This window comes from Passer montanus, unplaced genomic scaffold (assembly GCF_014805655.1).
Source record: "Passer montanus isolate IOZ18808 unplaced genomic scaffold, ASM1480565v1 scaffold66, whole genome shotgun sequence".
NCBI classification, from domain to species: Eukaryota; Metazoa; Chordata; class Aves; order Passeriformes; family Passeridae; genus Passer; species Passer montanus.
In genome coordinates, this window is record NW_024371704.1 from 1,334,813 (window position 1) to 1,354,710 (window position 19,898).

The 19,898-nt window shown below is 44.0% G+C and overlaps 1 protein-coding gene across 6 annotated transcripts in view; it reads left to right on the plus strand.

Annotated features, from left to right (window-relative positions):
• Positions 1 to 19,898, plus strand: part of IKZF2 (IKAROS family zinc finger 2) — a 119,258-nt gene that overhangs the window by 51,763 nt on the left and 47,597 nt on the right. For all 6 annotated transcript variants that reach the window (XM_039728698.1, XM_039728696.1, XM_039728699.1 and 3 more), the window contains one exon: positions 10,432 to 10,698. In XM_039728698.1, the coding sequence (XP_039584632.1) occupies positions 10,432 to 10,698 (267 nt within the window). The remainder of the gene's footprint in view (positions 1 to 10,431; positions 10,699 to 19,898) is intronic.

The window sequence follows — 19,898 nt, forward strand, 5'->3', positions numbered from 1 at the left end:
GTTGCAGGAGCAAGAACTCCTTCCACCATCCCCCAGAGCCTGTGGCTCTGTGGGGTGGTTGGACATGTGGTTCCCATGGAGCAGCTGAGTTTATGGGACATGTTTGGGAAAGGCCTGAGGAAGTATCAGATCCTTCAGAGTACACAGCTCTCATGTCTCTAACTCCCTGACTCCCCTGGATCATGGTGAGTGGTGCTCAGAGGCACTGGCACACCTTTCCATGTGCTCGCTGATGGCCGGAGCTCCTCAGCAGCCTGAGCTGTTCCAGCCCAGCCTTCAGTCCTGCAGTCCCTGCTCTGGGCACTGCAGTCCATGGGGGCTCCTGGCTGCTCTGGCTTTTTGTGCTTCCGTGGGCAATAGGAGAAAACGTCCCTATTTGTGTCCTTATTGTTTTAATCTAACTTGGGGAGTCATTCCTTACTCGTTAAAGATGTAAATTTTAGGTGCCTAATTGTGTGTTTTACTTGCCAACTCTTTCCATCCCCTTTCTTCCATGATCCCACCACTCTCTTCCCTTCTCTTTCTTTTAAATGTATGTAGATGATGAATAGAAAATCTTCTCATAGAATTCTTCAGGAATATTTAGTGTAGGGTTTTGCTTTTGTTTGCTTTTCTGGTGACTTGGAGATGGCATGGTGAGAAAAGAAACATGTGAGCTAAACCTGTTGGTTTGAACATTGTGTCAGAAAATATCCATAAATTGCAAGTTACTACACAGATGTATAGATTTAATGAGACTGTGTAATGCCATTTATTTATGCTAAAGAATCTGACACATACGGTACTGAAAAAAGTTAATACTCTAAGAGTTATTTTATATTTTTCCATTGCCATCTGTCACTGCCTACATAATAATGATACAGGTGAAAGCCTAGCACTGCTTTAAAAAAAATCAGAATGAATAGTCATTTAAATGTCTTGCTGCTTTAATAGCTGGTGTGTTTTAAGTTGTGGGAAGGAGGCAGCAGAGATACCCTCCCCCTGTTTTTAGTGTATTAAAATTTGAGTTTAAACAGATTTGGATTCTTGAAGTGACTTATGAAAATGGAAAATGACTATAAACTCTACTGTCCTTTACATTTGGAAAACTTAAGGGGCTAAACCAGATGCTGCCATCCTTGTAACATACCATGTGGCTCTTGGAGCAGCCCTTTCATGTGCATCTTGAGATATGGGTGAATTTCTGTGCTCTGATTTCTGCCTTAATGGGCTGAACTCAGTACTGCTGGGATCTCTGAACTGTGAGCAGGTATTTCCAGATCCCTAAATCCTCATCCTCCTCTGCTATCTCAAATAATTAAAAATAAATAAATAAACCACGTAAGGACATCCAATTTTTTTTCTTTAGCTGCCTCGGGTAAAAATACACATTTCAAAGCAGCACCACGCTGACAGAAATCAGCATTTACAAAGACACGGGCTTTTATGAGGTCTCCTTCAGCATTGTGTAGTCACTGTGCTTAGGCAGAGCTGCTTTCCCTTTTATTTCTTTTACTCACACAGGACCCAGCCCGGCAGTGGGAGAAGTCCCTGTGCTCAGGCATTTGCAGAGACCCAGAGCTGCACACAGACCTGGGGAGCTGCCCATGGCTTTGCAGCAGCCACCTGCCTCCCAGGGTGCAGACAAGGCTCTGCCTCAAACAAAAACAGGTTTTGTTGTTCGTCTGCTTTTTACAATAAATGACAAAGACAGAAAATATTTTTGTGGCAGGTGCTTATCCTATAATTTTCCATGGGTTGATGAGTTGGGGAGGTGCCTTATTTAGAGGAGGAGGACAAGGCTAGGTCAGGTTGCATTAAGATGATTTAGAATTTATATAATGAGAAATAAATAAAACTTTTCCTGAAAGCTGTGAATGATGATATATAACTTGGTAATGAAAGCCTTTCACTGATTTAAGATAATGTCTTTAGTGGTAAAAATGCCAGAAATGAAGCAAGGTTCTGACCCAGAGAAGTGATTCCACTGGCTTCAAACAATTTCTTCTGATGTATTTTCAAATATAGTGTTGATTTCCGAATGGAAAGTTCCTTATAAATGAAGTAATCATTACTGTTATAATTACTACTCTTTGTGTGTGCTGGAAAGCATTTTAGGAAGTCCTGCACTTTTTAAGAAGCAGAGACAACAATGAGTGAGCCAATAAGGTTTTGGTCTCTTCAAATGGATGTTATCAATCACTTTATTTTTGTTTATAAGGGATGATCCATATATAGCTGTAGTTTGTTAGCATTTTCCATTACAAACTTCTAGTTTTTGTACCACATAGAGCTCTCAGTAGCCTCTTAGGGGTGAATGTTGTGTCACTCCTCAATGAGTGTTTCTTCTTCTCCCTCATTAGAATCTGAACTGGTCTTAAAAAAGTGTTCATGGTTTCATGTTTTGAGAGACAGCGTGGTTCACTACAGGACTGAGCCTTTATTTTTCCTCCTCTCTCTGCTTTTCTGTGTGCATCAGAAATAGCTCTACTGAAGTAAAGAAGAGCTGTGGTAGGAGAGGAGGCTGACAGTATTTAATGTACACATTGCAGACGGTAAGAGACTTGCTTTAGGTCAGCGAGGGAAAGGGAGACCACCCACAGCACCAGACCTGCCTCCTGCACTGCACAGCCACTGGGACATGGGGCTGCACAATGGAAGGGGCCCTGGAGAACACCTGCTGGGCACCACTGCCCCCTGCATCACCTGCCCCTCCAAAACAAGTGGGAAATCATTCACACAAAGGCACCAAGTCCCCGTGGCTGCAGCAGGAGAGAGAGGGGAGCACAAGGGCTGGGCAGGTCTTGTGGAAAGACACAATTTGCCAGATGACGTTTCTCAAAAAAAACCACATCTTGTACAACAGCAAAAGAGGTAAAAGAAACATCCTGCTGCCTCTCACCCCATCAAAACAGGGATGAAAAAAAAAAAGGCAGAACAATATGTTGGATATAAAGATATATCCAACAATTGCTACTAGTTTGACCTTAGGGAAAAATCTATGAGTCCAAGACTATCATTTGAGTTAGCTTGAGCATCTGTAGAGGGGGCAGCAGCTAGGAACAGAGTTTTGCTGTGTTCACTCCTCTTGCACAGGGATCAGGTTCTGGTCCTGCAAGAGGGGGAATGGGAAAGGGAAGCTCCTCCTTGCACCTATAGGGAATTGGCAGAAACCCTGTATTATGTTAAGCACACTATTTGTTGCACTCTGTTATTTTGTAAGTACAGGCACAAAGGGAGGGGGAGGCTGGGTCATCAGGAGTACTTTTCCTACCCTGGGATATGAATACACGACTCCAGCTTGTGTAAGTGCTGCTTGCGTAGATGCATTTGTGGGTGAAATTTGGCCTGAGGTCTTTCTGGAGAGGAATCTTGCGACACTGAGCAATCATATATATTCAATTAGGATTTCATACTCTTGCCAGATGGAGGTATGCAGCATGGGTGACTTGTGGTGAGCAAACAGTCATGCCTGAAGGCTGGGCATCTGGGGCAGATTCTGGGCTAGGTACTGCCATGCTTGCTTATACCGGGAACTCTCTACTCAGTGTCCCAGCCTTTGGACTTCAGCAGGAATCTCACTGAATATGACCTTGCTGCCTCAAAACATTTCTGGCATGTGTGTCACTGAAACCATCAAAATTGGGCGCTGTGATAGAAAAGAGATCTCAGCTCTTAATGCTGCTCTTGCTGGGATGCTGTTTGCTTAAATCAGAGCCCTTCCAACTGTAACTGTGGTCTTTTCAGCTTCATATTTGCATAAGCTTATATGGCCATTTGAGCTTAAAAGTTGTTTCACACATTATAGTGCTGCAGTCTTCACCCCTTGTGTCTGGCCCTGGAGAGCTGCGTTGGGAGAAGCCACCTGGTGATTTAGAACCATTGCTGCTGAAAGTGTGTGGTGACATCTGGGGTGATGCTGATTGTTGTGGTGGCTCAGTACGGCTGGTCAGGAGCCTGATCCAGCTGAAAAGGGTTGGTTTTTCTCAGGAAGGTTGGTTTTCAACTAGATTGGTGTAGCATCCAATTCCACAATCACTGGTGCCAGTATGAAAGATGGAAGGGGTGGGGATTGAGGGAGGATGGCAACCACAGTTTGTGTCAGCTAAAACCTGACTGAAGCTTGGCTTAGCTATGCAGCAGCATCCTAATTTAAACTAAACTTGGGTGTAACAGACCTGTTAGTCTACACTTACTGCACATACCACCTCCAGAAGAGATGAAATAAGTCTTCTGTTGCATTTAGTGAGAGTTTAAATTGACTTCAGAGGTAGCAGGCTTAAACTGAGATTCTTCAATGTGAAAACTAAAAATTTCTAAGGATCCCTAAATAAGCCGATCAGTTCTCACTGAATTTCTGGCGCATTAAGCACCTCCTTGTGGGCTTGAAGAATCCCGTTTGTGGCATGCAGAAAAGGACTCGGCACAAAGTTTCTGAAACACTCCTTCCTCTTTTTTATTAGTTGTGGACTATTTGGTTTGATTGAACTGTTGTGAATGAACAGAACCCTGCAGAGGTCACTCATGACAAGATGGTATCACCATCTACCATTGCCCTGGCTCGGTGGCCAAAAGCGAAATCTTTGGGGCTTGCAATAAACAAATTTGACATCCAGCATTGGGAACGTCCGTGATCGCACATTTTGGTACTCGAGTCAAGAAAAGAGTTGGGTAATTTCCCTCTTTGCAGGTGACATTCTCCCTCATTTGTTCCATTCAGATTCAGCTTCACTTCTCTCTAAACCTCCAGAAAGCTTCAATCTACTGTGAGAGCAAAACTGGCTCCTTTGAAACACACCTTTCTAACCCTTGACTGAAACATCTTCCATTTCAGTGTTGGAAGGACAGCACTGCCCACAGGTGCCATTGGAGAGACATCTTCCTTTCTCCTGAGCAGCAGATGTCTTGAGCAGATCTCACTGTGCTTGTTCCTCAGCATCACAGCTTTGGAGTGATGCCTGCTCCTCAGGAGAAGGGGGGACCTGCTTATTTCTCAGGAACTAAATAGTGTTTGCTAAAGCTGTTTGCTTTTTAATGTCAACCTGTTGGCTGAGTACTTTGAGGCTGTGAGGTGACAACAGAGCCAATTCTGTGCCCTGCTCTGCCACTGCTTGGCTGGCATTCTCTCCCCTTGTGTGTGTGCCTTTTTAAAAAGGGGAGACTTGCTGGTGCTCCCTTGTTTACACATTTAATAGCTCACAATTAAGTTGAAATGAACTTGAAAAGAGTCATTAACTAAGGCCCAAATTCTATCAGCAACAAGAAACTCAAAGATTAAGTTTTCTTTCACCCAAGACTATTTTGTACTATTTCAGGAGGAAAGTATGTTTGAACATGCATTAAAATCTCACTACACTTCTGGAGTGATGTAAACACCCTCTTTAAGGACCCTTTTTGCTACCAGAGTGCTCTTAGACTGAACAAGAGCCAGTGATCATTGTTTCCAACTTCTGGCATCCCCTACCTTGAACTTTCAAAATCCATCAAGACAGAAGGGTTCTCCCCCCTCCTCCTTTAATTTTCATTTTACAAAACACTCATCGGTTTGCCATTCTGGTTCTTAAAATTAACTGTATTACACTCACCCTTGCTGAGTGCTTTTGATAGTGTAGAAACAGGGACTTTAATAGTATAGGGACACACCAACTCCAGGGCTTGTGATGTGTAGGAATTGGGTTCAAAACCTGTTAGAAACTGGGTCATTTTCTATTTGTCTGTAGCTGCCAATTAGCAATGTCATTAATCCACTGCCTAGGAGAAGTGCATGATTAAAATAGATGGTGTCACTGACCACTGACAGCACAATATGCACAAAACTGTGCTGTAGCTGCCTGTCATTGTGCTGCTCTAGGTAGGGCTCAGCCTCTTTTCCAGAGGGAAGTAACAATTTCATAATTTCTTTTCATCTGAGTGTAAAGACAGGCACATCATCCAGGCTTTGAATGCTGCTTTTTGTTGTGTTCTGGAGGGAGCCTGGAGCAGACCCTGGGACTGCTGGTGCCTCACCTGGCAGCCACTCTCTGGCCCCTTTGGTTAGGGAACACCTTGTGTCTGTGAATGTCCTTTGCTGTGCTCGCCCACGGAGCCATCCAAGGCTCCTCGGGGGCGGCAGGTTTGAATTTTGCCTCCTCAAGGATGAATATCTGAGGCTGGGCCAACGCTTTGTTTGTTGCTGGTGAGAGAAAGGGGGTGGGGGAAGAGGTGTGGGAGGCCTTGAGGGGTCTGGCTTGACTTGCTGCTGCTCTGGGGGTAGCAGGAAGGGGCTGGTGGTGCATGGCTGCTGCCAGGAAGGGCCAGCCTCCAGCTGGGGACCACAAACCCTCGGTGACAGTGGCCAGCCTGGCTTTCCAAGGCCACAGATAAAATAAGCATTGACCTAGGACAGCAGACAGCAGAGGAGACAGAGGGCTACAGTCCTGCTGCCTTCTCCCCGCTGTGTGACAGGAGGAATTTTGTTTCTTAGTGGGAATTGCACTCTTGTTGCTTGCTTAAGACTTTACTTTCATTTATGCTCCACCTGAGGATCAAATCTCTCAGCAAGACAGAAGGTTTTTTTTTTCCCCATCTCACTTTGAGGGAAAAAATTTCCATGACAGAGGAAGAAATACCAGGAATATTTTTTTTTAGGTGGACCTTCCAACTTCTGGTTTGTAGCCACACTAATTTGTGGGTGAAGGAAATATTTTTGTACTGAAAAGTTCCCAGGAAACTGTTTAACAGGGAATTGGAGTTTAATTGGCACTTATGAGACATTAACAATAATTGTATTCAATTTGGCCGCTCAGGATAAAGTATGATTCAGGATCAGCTGATTTATGTGCTGAACAAAAGGAAAGAAAAAAAACCCAACCCACCAAAACAAAAAAAAACCAAAAAAAAACCAACAACAAAAAAAAGAAAAATAAAAAAGAAAGCAACATTAATGTGTGGACTGGAGAATACGTGCCATTAACTTCGTATTCCCAAGCAGAAGCTTTTGTGGTGTTTGTCATGTATTTTTCCCCACAAGGTGTTTTGCCAGACTGGAAAAAGTAGAAGGAACATATATTAGCTGGAGGGAAATGGTTTGACTTCAAGTTCATGCTTTTGCAGTGAGCTGGATTACAGTTTCATCCCTGCTATCTCTTCTACTGTCTTTTTTTTTTTTTTTAAGGAATGTCCCAAAAACTTAAAAAACCCCCAACAAAATCCATTTACTTATTTATGCTTTTATCAAGCATGTGAACAAGAAAGGCAAGGGAACACAGGGTGAAATTTGATGTGGGGCCTTGTGTATGGTGCAGGATAGCCATCAACATCCCTCGAACATTTATTTTTCCTTTGCAGCAGAGTTCATTGTGCTCCCTCAGTGCTGTAGGTGAAAACAAAGACAGTGCCACTACTAAATGATTGCAGCTTCTGAGGCTGGCTGAGAACAGAGAAAACAAACTATATGCAATTTAAGTGCCTGTTTGTTTGCAAGCTGCCACACAGCCTGATATATACACCCCAAATGATGTAAGGCAGAGGAGATGACCTGATTAGCAACGAGCCGAGGAGATCCCTGCTCCCCTCCTTGGAGACCTGGTCCCAGCTGGAGGAAACCTTTCCACAGCTACCAGAGAGTTTCTGAAAATGGCAGTGAGCATGAAGGTGAGGGAAGGAGGAGGAACAAGCAGCCTGCACAGCTCGTGGAATAGCTGGGATGTTTTGAAGGATGCAGCTTGAATTCCTTGGGCTTTGTGAGCTCGGTGTGTGTGGGGAGGCTGTGCTTCAGCAAACGGCTCGTGCCGCTTGGTTGTGCTGCTTATCCTGTTGCATGAAAGCGTCATTCAGCAGAAAGAAGTGCTAGGGGAAGGAGAATAAAGTAAGTGGTCTTCCCATTTGTAAGCTCTCCTAGCCTTGTTCTCGTGTGTGCTGAGCAGGCAGAGCTCCACAGCTGTGAATGGGAAGTCGTGGCGCTCAGCACTAACTGCACTCAAGTGTTTATTACTCCAAATCAGAGAAACAGACAAAAATTTATATACATAAGAAGACACTTAAATCCAAGACTTTCTCATGTGAGTACATGTAAATGTGCACAGTTGGGATGTGGTTTTGGATGTTTTGTGCAGTACTGTGCCAGGACAGCGTGCAGGCTCGTGGCAGCAACCTGGGCTTTTAGATGAGGAGCCCAGGGCACTATTTCTGGCTCTGCTGTAGCTACTTGTGTGGCCGAGTGTATTAAATCCTGCTCCTAAAGCCAGCGAACCGTTTCTTTGGGCTTCATTCTCAGACTTGCTGAATGCCCCAAAAGGCTGCTATTATTAAAGGGAACTGCCATTCCTTCACTTTGAAAGTGGGCTGTCCATAAATCACCAGTGTGTGCTTGCCATGGGGAGGTGGGTCTGGGACCTCAGCTCTCTCCCTGACAGCCCACGGAGCTGCCAGAGCTCCTGCTCTTCCTCCTTTCTGCTCAGCCCCTCCACAAGGGTAGATCCTCCCAGTCAGAAGGCTGCTGGTTGTGCCACTTGGGCTTGGCACCAGGGCAGGATGGTTTCCCATGGCTTCTGCCAGAGCTCCTGCTCTTCCTCCTTTCTGCTCAGCCCCTCTACAGGGTAGATCCTCCCGGTCAGAAGTGGCTGTGCCACTTGGGCTTGGCACCAGGGCAGGATGGTTTCCCATGGCTTCGTGCTGCCACTGCCATATGCAAACTGCCTCCTCTTGTCCTGTTTCTGCCCCAGGGCTCTGCCTAGGGCCACGTCCTCGCTGACCTCTCAGTTTGGGCTGGTTTTTTTACTCTTTTAAGAACAATAAATGTACCTCTGTGGTAACAAAAATATTAATTCCCTTCTATAAGTGATGCACTCAAATATTTTGTAGTTACAAAAGACCATTTGGATTGCGGTGCCTGTGCTGATACAGGTCTGCTGTGATCTGATGCAGCAGTGTCCTTGCTCTGGATGGGCTTTCTCATAACAGTACTCTTTTCATTTCTTAGCTCCCATTAGTGCCTTGATGAGTAGCAGAAGATGTTTCAACAGTTTTATGATTAAAAAGAAACATCTTACCATTGCTCTTCTCTTATTCCTTTACTCTGTTCATTATGCTTTCCCTGGTAGTAACAGCAGTGATTTAGAATTGCAGTGTCAACATCAGTCTCTGAACCCTGTGTTTTCTGGGAAGGGGAAGATGAAGGAGGAACTCTGAATAGTAGGGCTTTTTCTTCTGACATTTCCAGGCCAGCTGTTTGAAACTGTGATGCCTCAGAGTGTTTACTTACAATTCTGTCATTGGGTTCATGTACAGGGTTGCCAAGGAGTATATGTGGCCAGAGTTTGGTGACACCAGGCAGGCGCAGGGCACAGATTTGTCCAGGTCCGCTGCAGTCACCAGCACTCGTGCCAATGGCCTTAGTACAGAGGTCAAAGACTGCTTAGATATGAAGGCTGAATCACCTCCTTGTTAAACCCCTCAGCAGGATCAAGGCTTAGGGACGCAGACACGTGGGCTTGCCTTCTGGCTGACACTGTGGATGGAGGCTCTGACTCTGGGATGGGCCTTTTGGCAGGTTTGACCAACTCTTGAGGCATTGAAATGGGGGCATTTGGTGATTAAAACACCCCTGCACTGACACCCCTTTGTGAAAAAAGCCTGGTACATTTGTTTCCTTTAAAGGCTTGCTGATCCCAAAGCTCTCAGTGGTTAGAAGAGGTTTATCCTGTCACCTGAGGATCACAGAAATCAGCAGTGAGCCTGCCAGTCTCACCAGGCAGATGTGAAAGTTCTTCAACTGCACGTATTTCTCTTGCAAATATAAATAATCCAGCAGTGTAGGCTTTGCTGCAGCCCTGTTTGCCTTGGCAGTGTCCCATTGACATGAATCAGAAGGTGGGAGCAAAAAAGCACTGGAGGCTCCTCCAGAGACTGGTCTCCCCTCCATGAGGGAACCTGTCCGTGCAGGCAGGGTGATTGGGAGATTACTGGCACAGCCCACAAGCCTGGCTTCACTAGATCTTTGCGTTGGGAACAGTCCTGCTTTGTTTCCTTGTGCTGTGCCTTTGGGAACCTTGCCTCTCGGGGCACTGGGCAGGAGAGGCCTGGAAGGAGCAGCTCTGGCTTTGGCCTTTGCTCCTGTAGCTTTGGCTCCTTGAGAAGAAGGCAATTCTCGTGGTTCAAGTTGAGAAGCAGGAGGTTAGTTCTTAATCCTGCTGCATCTCTGCAACTTTTGGCAGGTGTCTGGGTCACACTGTACCCGAGTTCTTAAGATTTAAAATAGGGGTAGAAATTCAGAATTGAAAGAAACCAAACCAAAGTCTTGAAGAAATAAACGATTTTAACTTGTGATGCCATCACCATCATGAGAGTCATGATGATTTGAGCTTCAAGGCTGTGATTTAATATTGATAACAGTAAAAAGTTTATCATGATATTAGTAGTTGGGAACGTGGAAAATACATGGGTTTAACTTTATTTTTTTTTTCTTAATTTCAGCAAATTCAGTAAAGCTAGAAATGCAAAGTGATGAGGAATTTGACAGGAAGCCCCTGATTCATGAAGATATTATCAGAGCTCACGATGGAGGAAGCAGCCTGGAAGATCCCTTCATTGGGAGTAACGAGATGGTGGATAACAGAAAGATGCAGGAGCTATCAAGCGAGGGAGGAATCCGGCTTCCGAATGGTAAACTGAAATGTGACGTCTGTGGCATGGTTTGCATTGGGCCCAATGTGCTAATGGTACATAAAAGGAGCCACACTGGTAAGCAGCTGAAAGAAAATCTGTGGCGATGTTGATGTTACCTGACAACTCTTATCTCTTCCCTTTTCGTTCTTGGGGTAGCAGGAGGCTGGGGAGGGGGAAAATAGGCTTCATTGGTTTTGTTTCTCTTCCTGCTTTCCAAACCCTGGTACTGCTCTCTTGCTGGTGAGCATGGGGCTTCCCTTGCTTTGATTTCCAGCCTTTTGTTCTTAAAAACAGCACAAAAGTCTGGAAATCGCTTTTCTTATTGTTCTTGACTGGAGCACTGTGGTGGGAGTCATTCTCTGGCACGGGGGCAGGTGGGTCTTGTTGTTTGTGTGTGTGCAGTGCAAAGCTTTTGAGCCTTTAAGAGGAGTCTTGGATGTTCTTCCATTGGAGGTGCTCACAGGTGGACAAGACCAGCAGCTTTCTGGGGATCTCACACTTCTTTTGGAAGTGGCTGGGCCTGGCATGAGCAAACCCTGGAGGGGACACTCATTACCCAGTGATCTTGATGCCAGGGTGGGCTTGCTGCTTGTGTGACAACTCCTTCAGCTGTCACCTCAGCTGAGCCACCCACCTGGCTCCCCCACACCACCTCAATGCCATTCTGGAGGCAGATTTCAGTGCTTGGTCTCTCCCAGCACTTGGATTTTTATTACCATTTGGAGTCCCAAACAGCTTATCAGGCTTGTGGGTTTGAGAATGTAAGAGGCACAGGGAACCTCTGCAATATGCTGATTGGGCAGGTCTTTGTGGTTTGAAAAATGAGTCCTTGAGCTTAAACTGGAGTACATTTTACCATATTTAGGCTAATATGGTAAAATGGTGTGCCCAGGAAGCTGGTACTCACTCCCCTGTGCTGCCCACTCCTCAGGTGGGAGCAACAGTCACCTCCAACAGAAGTACAGGTGGTGCTAGAAGATGATGCTGTCTGGTCTTGCAGCAGTCTACCTTTGATTCAAAAAAGCACTTAAGCTTGTGCTTAACTTTTATGAGATTTAAGCACATGTAAGTCACCTGAAGGGCTTCAAGATATGCTTAACTTTGGATACATGCTTAAATCTTATTAAGGTTAAGCACAGGTTTTTGTGGTGGAGCCTCAGCAGGTGCTTGTTGTTTGTATTTTCTGGATATTTTGCCTTTTATCTTTGCTATTATTTAACGGGGTGAGAGACTCACACTGGCTGAGATCTGTGAAGATATAAAAAGAAAGGTGGAGTTTTAGAGTAAGAAGGACTGTGTAATCCCTTTGTAAACCCGGTAGTTTGTAGTCCAGTAGTGTGCTCTTGATGGGCAAGAAATCAATAGAATTTCTGTACAAAGGAATAATAAATATATATTACATAGTTAATCTCTTGTATATGAGTTGTATTGATAAAAACTTGACCTAAGTGTGTAATGCAAAGCATGGCAGTATCGTTTATGATGCTCTCATGATTTTAGATAGGAATTATGAGAGGGGAAATGGAGAATCAAAACCTTGATTAACAATTTGACGTGCTCTTACTAGAAGAGGGAAAGAGAAACAAGAATGTACCAGACTGAGTCTCCAGCTTTCAACCTCCTGAAAAGTTTTCACTGGCGCTTGCGTGTATCTGAGCATATGTGTTGTAGGTGCATCAGAGTCCATGTATTTGAACTTGAGCAGCTAAACTAGCCGTGCTAAATTTAGATTTAGGTACTTAATTAAGTGGTCTGAATTTCTGAGATACTGGATAGCTGGTGCATCTTTTGAAAACAGACAAGCTGCCTTTTTCATGTTAAAAGAAAGATGTGTAAATTCAAAGCGAAAGAAACAAAATCTCCTCTGTGTGCGGGCGAGACGGCCGTCTGCGGGTGCATGGGCAGCAATTGCATAACTGGTAGCTTTTTCCTTCGGGCTACTGCTGGTTCCTCAGAGAGCTCTGACTCTTTTCCCATCAGAGCAGAGGAGCTGGGATGTGCTGTTCTATACAGATGATTTCAAGCATATAGAAATGGCATTTCTTTTAATGCGCAGCTCGGTGCTCTGTTCTCGGTAAACCAGTTGGCAAATTTTGTAGAGGATTTTTTTTCCCTCCACTTTGTTTGTTTTTTAATACATGCTGCTACTTTGCTGTCCACAACAGAAGGAGAAGTTTGCTTGGATTTCCACATCCTGGATTTTGAGGCATATTTTTAACACACTGCTGGTATCTATCTTGTAAAGTGCAGTATTTTAAAATATATTGCCACTTCCTCAGCAGTGGGGCGTGATGGGCTGGCCCCAGCTCTGGAATGAGCCCTGACCTGTGGGTAGTCTGGTTTTGCAGCCCAAGGGAGAATGGTGGAGAGAAGGGAGGCTGTCCCTAGTGAGTGGAAACAGATGACATTCTTTATCAGCTAATCCAAGTGGCATGCACATCCCTACCTCTCAAAGCCAATTTAAGTATGTTTTGGGAGCTGAATCCTGCCTTACTCTCCTCTTTAACTGTACACAGCCAGAGCATGATCTGACCGGTTGTTTGCATTGGCAGAAACTGAAGTGCTTTTCCCTTCCCCGAAAACCTGTCAGCATTTTATGTAAGTCACCCAAAATGCTGTGGTCCACAGCAGAGGCTGTAATTTGTGTGTGTGCTGGGATGAGTGCAGCTTTCCTTGCACAGGGGATCGAGGCTTGGCAAGAAGCTGTGCTGTGGGCTCTGGCTGTGCTATTCACAGAGAGGGGCATTTCTCCAGCCATTATTCCTTTGTTCCTGAAGAGCAGCTGTCTTCCCTGCCAGATTATGGTAGTTCAGTCAAACAGATACACAGGGATGAGGAAAATAATCCGTGTCATGGTTGAGGCCAGAGTAGGTGAGCTCAGTGTCCCGTCTCGGATCCTGGTGTGCAGTCACCCCTTCCTGTGATAGATCAAGCTGGGGACTGCCATTCCTCCCTCAGATCGTGGTCCAGGTGATGCTCTGCTCTGTGCCCCTCCTTCACAGAGCCCATGGCACTGCTGATTGTGCCAAGCACATAGTTTCTCTGAAAAACTGCTAATTGAGGTGAAGTGTTTTTGTGCTCTGCCTGGGCACCCGGAGAAGGCCTTTCTATTTATTTGTCATTGCTGACAGAAAATAAATAAAATGCTTGGTGTGGGAATTGAGTGTGATGCAATCCCTGCATTAGTGAGCAGGGTAACCCCCTCCCTCATGTGCCGCATCCTTGTGTCAGAAAAAGAGCAGGAGCTGGATTTATTTTCCTATTTTCCCATACTGTGGTCTTTTGGTCCAAATTTCATACTCTACAGCACATTCCTCAAGTTGCATGATCTCTATCAGGTTTTTGTTACTGCAGGAGATGACTTGGTCATAGAATATTGCCATTGGATACTCCAGGGATTTGTTCTTAGGGATGGAGAGGGAAGAGGGGGAAGGAGAAGAGGCAAATAATCCAGGTTTTCTGAGATCATGAGAAGGAGCCTCAGTGATTTCTCACCTCTTTATGCTTTCTGCTGTGGGCCTGAGTTAAAATTCCAATGCTCTGTGTTTCTGGTAAAGCAGGGACCTTATTCTGCTATAGCCATGCTGATACTTCTGTGCTCTGAGAGGTCCATGTGTTGTTCTCCCTTTTGCTGTGAATTGTGACCCTTTTAATTTATTTTTTTTCTCTGCTGTAGCATCCAGTTCACTGCTAGATTTTGAAATTTGTATTTCTGAGGGAAGGCTGGCATCACAGAATCATGGAATGGTTTGGGTGGGAAGGGATCTTAAAGCTCATCCCATCCCACCCCCTGCCATGTGCAGGGACATCTTCCACGAGCCCAGGTTGCTGCAAGCCCTGTCCAGTCTGGCCTTGGACACCTCTGGGGATTGGGCTTCCACAGCTTCTCATCCTCATTGTTGTGTGAAGCACAGAGGTTAAATGCTGTCTCTGTGTGGATGCAGCAGCAGCACAGCGGCAAAGCACAGCCTGGGCAGAGGCTCTGGGACATCAGCCTTGCTCCACTCTTATTTTGGGCTGCTGGCATTTTGCTTTTAGGCTTTTTTGAGGTGTTAACTGCAGGATGGTCCCAGATCTTTGCTTGGACTCCACAAGCAGTTTGATACCATAAGTCAGTGAAATGAGTTGTGTGTCCATGATAGGATGTTCAACCTCTGCTTTAGCACCCTTAGTGTTACAACTGAACTTATTAACCCCGGGACTCTGAATGCAATTTAACTTTTTTTCCATGCAGAGTTCAAGTTGTTAGAACAGCAGTAATAAATGAGGAAAAAGCCCAGTTGTGTTGTTCCATATAGAAGGCTTGTATGCCTAAGCAGCTAACCAGGAGCAAATCTAAATAAATAGTCATATAAACACATTTTGATGAACTCCACTGGACTACCTCTCTCATTTTGCTGGCAGAAAGGTTTCTTTTGTTTCATTTCTAATTTGTAACCTAGTGCAGCATCCCCATCTCTTGCAATGTTAATAGATTTGGCACTGAATCAAAAATTTTAGGGCTAAATTTCTGAAAGTCCGATTTTCTACTTAGGTTCTGAAGTCTAACTTTCTGAAAAATCATCTCTTTTCCTACTTAGGCATAAGGAAGGGGAGCTGAGATTTTTGAAATTGCTCTGGGCAGAAGGATGTGTTTTATTTGCAGTTCTCAATAATTAATTCTTTTGATAGCTTTGCCAAGTTCACTTAAAAGATTTTTCTGTCTTAAGACTGCAGTCATAAATTTACACAGAGGACAATTGGAAATCACCCAGGATTTCCCTGGAATTTTTCACGAGAGATTTGTCACTGTTTTATAATAAATTTCCCTGTCTGGAAGCAGGTTTTTCCCAAAAAAACCTCCAACCTACTGAAATCACTGATTTCATGTGCTGTGGAGGCTGTTGAGTGAATCAGATAGAACAGTAAGGAGGTAGTTATGATCCCTGGAATAACAAATAGAGAAATGGAGCAATGTCTGCTGCTCTGTGTCTCACTTGGGTAAATGCAGGTTGGAGCTGGCTGCTGTCACTGCTGATGATTCCCTTGTGTTCCTGGGACAGAGCAGAATCACAGCAGTTGCAGCATCTGATGGATCAGGAGAAATGTTTCATTTTAACAAAATGAACATTAACAAAAAGCCTATTGTGGAAGGGTGAAAATCGGTATTGTTAGCAAGAGCAAATACTTTCTGATGGCAGCATGGGCACAGTAATTTTGTATTAAGAGGCTGGAAAGGAAAAAATCCCGTTTGAGAAGTACTTAAGCTGTACTTTGCATATCAAAAGTATCTGCCACACAAAAAAGGTTGAGTTCCCAGATACACATTGAACCAGGAGAGATGTTGAAGCCCCTCTGGACCTGGTTTTTATGCTGCTGCAGGAATTCCCTGACTGTGTTAGTGAGAACCAGTGCATTAATTTGTGAGTCACTCCCCGTTTGATTTCAAAGGGACAAATGTTACCAGCCAAGGGCTAGGAAAATCTAAATCTCCTTGGCTGCCAGGTCTGTGGGCTCCACATCCTCAGACTAATTTCTGTTTTAATACAGAAAATATCTTTACAGCGAAAATATCAGTGTTTTGCACTGGTCTGAGATTCAAAGAAGGTTAACTCATACTGAAACTTCTGCACAGCACTTCCGTGCCAAGGCGGGAAAGGAGTGCTGTTGTGCAGGGAAGCTTCCAATTAAGCAGAAAAAGGAGTTGGTTTGCTTTTTGAAACAACATTTGACATCTGTGAAATCTATTAGTAGGAAGTTCATCGGTTCATTCGCCCGGTTTCAGGTTGTATCAGCCCAGCAGCTCTCTAGCTCGTGCAGTGAAGTCTCCATCCTGCTGTCATGTATGAAAGATACTGTGAAAGAAAGGCCCATGTCTTGCCTGTCCTGTCTTCGGGGGCCACTTCACCATTTGTCTCAGGATTTATTTACAGGAGAGGAAGTTAACCTGTGCGCTTCAGATACCTGTGTAACTCATGAGCTGTAATATTTCATTGCTATTTATTCATTATTAGTTTTCAAGGAGGAGACAGAGCAGTAATGGATGCACGTTAACAGTGAACTGTGAGGTTTCAGCAGTATATTATTATAATTTAGAGGCAAATATTGAAATAGTACCTTTTAATTAATATTTTATTCAACTGTAAAATGATAAAACTCTATGGATGTATTTATTTATTAATTTAATTATTCCCTGGCACAAGCCCCTTTTAACAGAGCCTTTAGGAAAGATAATACTTGGCAGCTGTGGCTTATCTTGCCTTGTCCATTCCTGAAGTAACTTAGGTAATTAAATTCCCTCTGCTGGAGAGCAAGGGTTTTTAGGCATTCCTGGTTTTGTCTGGCTTTAGACTCTAAATCTGGAGTTGAAAAGAAACATCTTTTTTGTTTAGTTGGCTCTCCCTCCCCCTCTTGCCACTCTGAAAGTCACTGAGTTGGAGGCATTTCTGCACTGGTTTAGCTCAATAATAGAGAAGAGGTTTAATACTTAAAGTAGACGAAACGTTTTTTGTAGTTATGTTGCAGTCACATAGTTTCCAATGCTGAAAAGCACAAAGCTTGCTTAGTTGCCTTTCAGCAGAGTTCTTATTTATTAAATCAGTGTAAGTACATAGAGTCGAGCAGGAAATACATAGCTGTAAGTGATGGGGAAGCACACCACGCTTATAATTGTCATTACTCTCTTGGAGTCGTGTGTGCTGCCTTTAATAGGTCCAGAGTTCTGGGTATGTCTGTGTTGCTATCAGCCCCCCCCAGAAAAACACTTTAAGCACAGTCAGGGATCATCATGTAGAGAAAAGCTGTTTTTAAAGACTTTTTGTGAGTGGATGTTTAGTTTGAAGTATGATTGATTTCAGCTCATGGATAAAACCTCTGAGTTTTCACAGAAAAGTGAGGGAGGTGAATAAGGATGTCAAGGTTGTTATGTTGTTACTGGTAGGTAATAATTCTGGAGAACAGTTCACAAAACTACCAGGAAAAGGCAGCAGGAGAAATAATTGGAACACAGTCTTCTCAAGGCGTTGAAGTGATAAAAAAAGGCTTGTTTGCTAGTATCTGGGGTGGGCATCAGACAGCACAGTTCTTGGAAAACCAACAGAACCTTCTTGCTATGCAGTCGTTACTGCTCTGTGCACCCTTCTATTGGATAATGGCCTCTCAGATTAGCTGTGCTAAATGTAAAAGCTGCTAATCAATAGCACGAAGGTGTGACCAAAATTGCATCCCTCAAGCCTGCGGCTTAAACAAGGAGCTGGAATCGAGTGATTGGACAAAAGTGTAACAAACACATCAAAGCAGCTATTTACCCGGAATGAAGCCAGTAGGAGAAATGAATTCAGGCTGCCTTTAAATAGATACAAAGGTTATTTAAGGTAAAGTGTGCTATTGGAGCGGATCTGTCTGTTGCAAGAGAGGAGCAGACTACGGGTGATTTTGTGGTGAGTGTTTTCATGTCGTCTTTGCCATCAAACTGTGGTGCAGTGGCTATTTGAATTCCTAACTGAAAGCTTTCAGCATCTCTAGAGCAGCCAGTTGTTGGAGGAGTAATACCTGCTCATATGTGGCCTCCAAAATGTCAGAGATAAGTGGGTGATGTACTGGGTAAAACGCAGTAACTGCATAATTTTAAATACAGCAGGAGTAAAAGGAAAGACTTTAGACTTGGTAAGAAACGTGCTACCTTCTTTCATGTTGTCATCCTGAAACTGAAGCTATCATTCCAGAATACTCAGAAATGTGTCAAAGGAAAGGGTTTTCCCCTTTTTCTCAGACAGCGAAAGCAAAACAGAAAAGAAAAAAAACCCCATGTATTTTTCTACTGCAGTCTCTTTACAGATCTCTGTTATGGACATTTTGAAATGATGTAAAAGAAGATAATGGCTAATCAGATCATTTAAGTATAGTGTGGGAGTTTGAAAGGGAAACCACAAACTCTTTATCAATTCTAATGAGCTCGTGTTCAGAGTATTGGAAGAAGAGCTTTATGCTGTGATTTTTTTTATTATTATTACTCCATAATGTTCTCTGTGAGACTGTAGGAACCTTAGTATCTCCTTGAGTACCTCTGTGGCGGCCTCAGATGTGATTTCCATCTCCCAGGTGTGAAATAAAGTTGCAGAGTATGGCATATACATGGCACACCTTGTGCTGCCCTCCTGGCAGCATCATAGTCCTGGCAGTGATTTGATCCACTGACACAAGAATTGCTTGTGGACATCTGTAAGAGCTCTCTGCCTCCCTCTCCTTCCATTCGAATCTCCAGATGTGTTTTGGACTTTACCCTAGACAGACACGTGAACTGCTTTGATACAGAGGTAGCATTCATTTTGTCCAGCGAGGGAGTAATTGTTTTAAAGCAATTGTAAAAGGCTTTGAAGAGATGTGAGAGATCACAGAATGTGTTTGTTTTTCACAAGGTCCGTGCTTCAGGCCACTGAATTCAAACTCAGAAGGTCCCAGCAGGATTTGGCCAAGATTCTGTAATAGGTGATACACTGAAAAATGTGGATGAGGGTGTTTACATCTGAAATCTGATGATCAAGACCTTGTCGAGCTGGGGCCCTGCTTGGTGTAGACATTGGGTAATGCTTTAAATTGGAAGAGAGTAGATTTAAATCAGGTATATATGGAAGAAATTCTTCCCTGTGAGGGAGGTGAGGCCCTCACACAGGTTGGCCAGAGAAACTGTGGCTTGTCCCATTCCTGAAAGTGTTCAAGGCGAGGCTGGATGGGATTTGGAGCAATCTGGGATAGTGGAAAGTGTCCCTGGCCATGGCAGGGGGTGGAGCTGGATGGGCTTTACGGTCCCTTCCAACCCAAACTGTTCTGGAATTCTGTGATCTAAAGCCCAGCTGCAGTAAGGCACTTGGATAAGTGGCTAGCACAAGTATATGCTTGTGTTCAATTGATCTGCTCAGCAGGACATAAGCAGGTGATTAGAGCTGACTGCCTGTGCAAGACTGCTCGAACAGTCTGATTGTCCTCAACAAATGTTGATGCAGAATATGGTTTTGATAATGTTCCAGAAAGCCTGTGTGAGTTCATCAGGGGTTTTTCCTCTAAATCATTTTTTTTTTAAAGGTGGGGGGTTTTTTTAATGGACCCAATCCCCACTAAGGCAAATATGAAGGCTTAACATAAAAATTAGCTTTGGACGTGTGTGAGTGTGTGTGAACACATGGGATGACGTGTTAGGGTAAGGTCTAGGGTTTCTGTTAGTTTTTCATCAAATCAGTCTTTTAAATTTGTTTTATGTAGAGTGCAAATTTGCTTGGTTTACAGTTTAATGGTGTAAG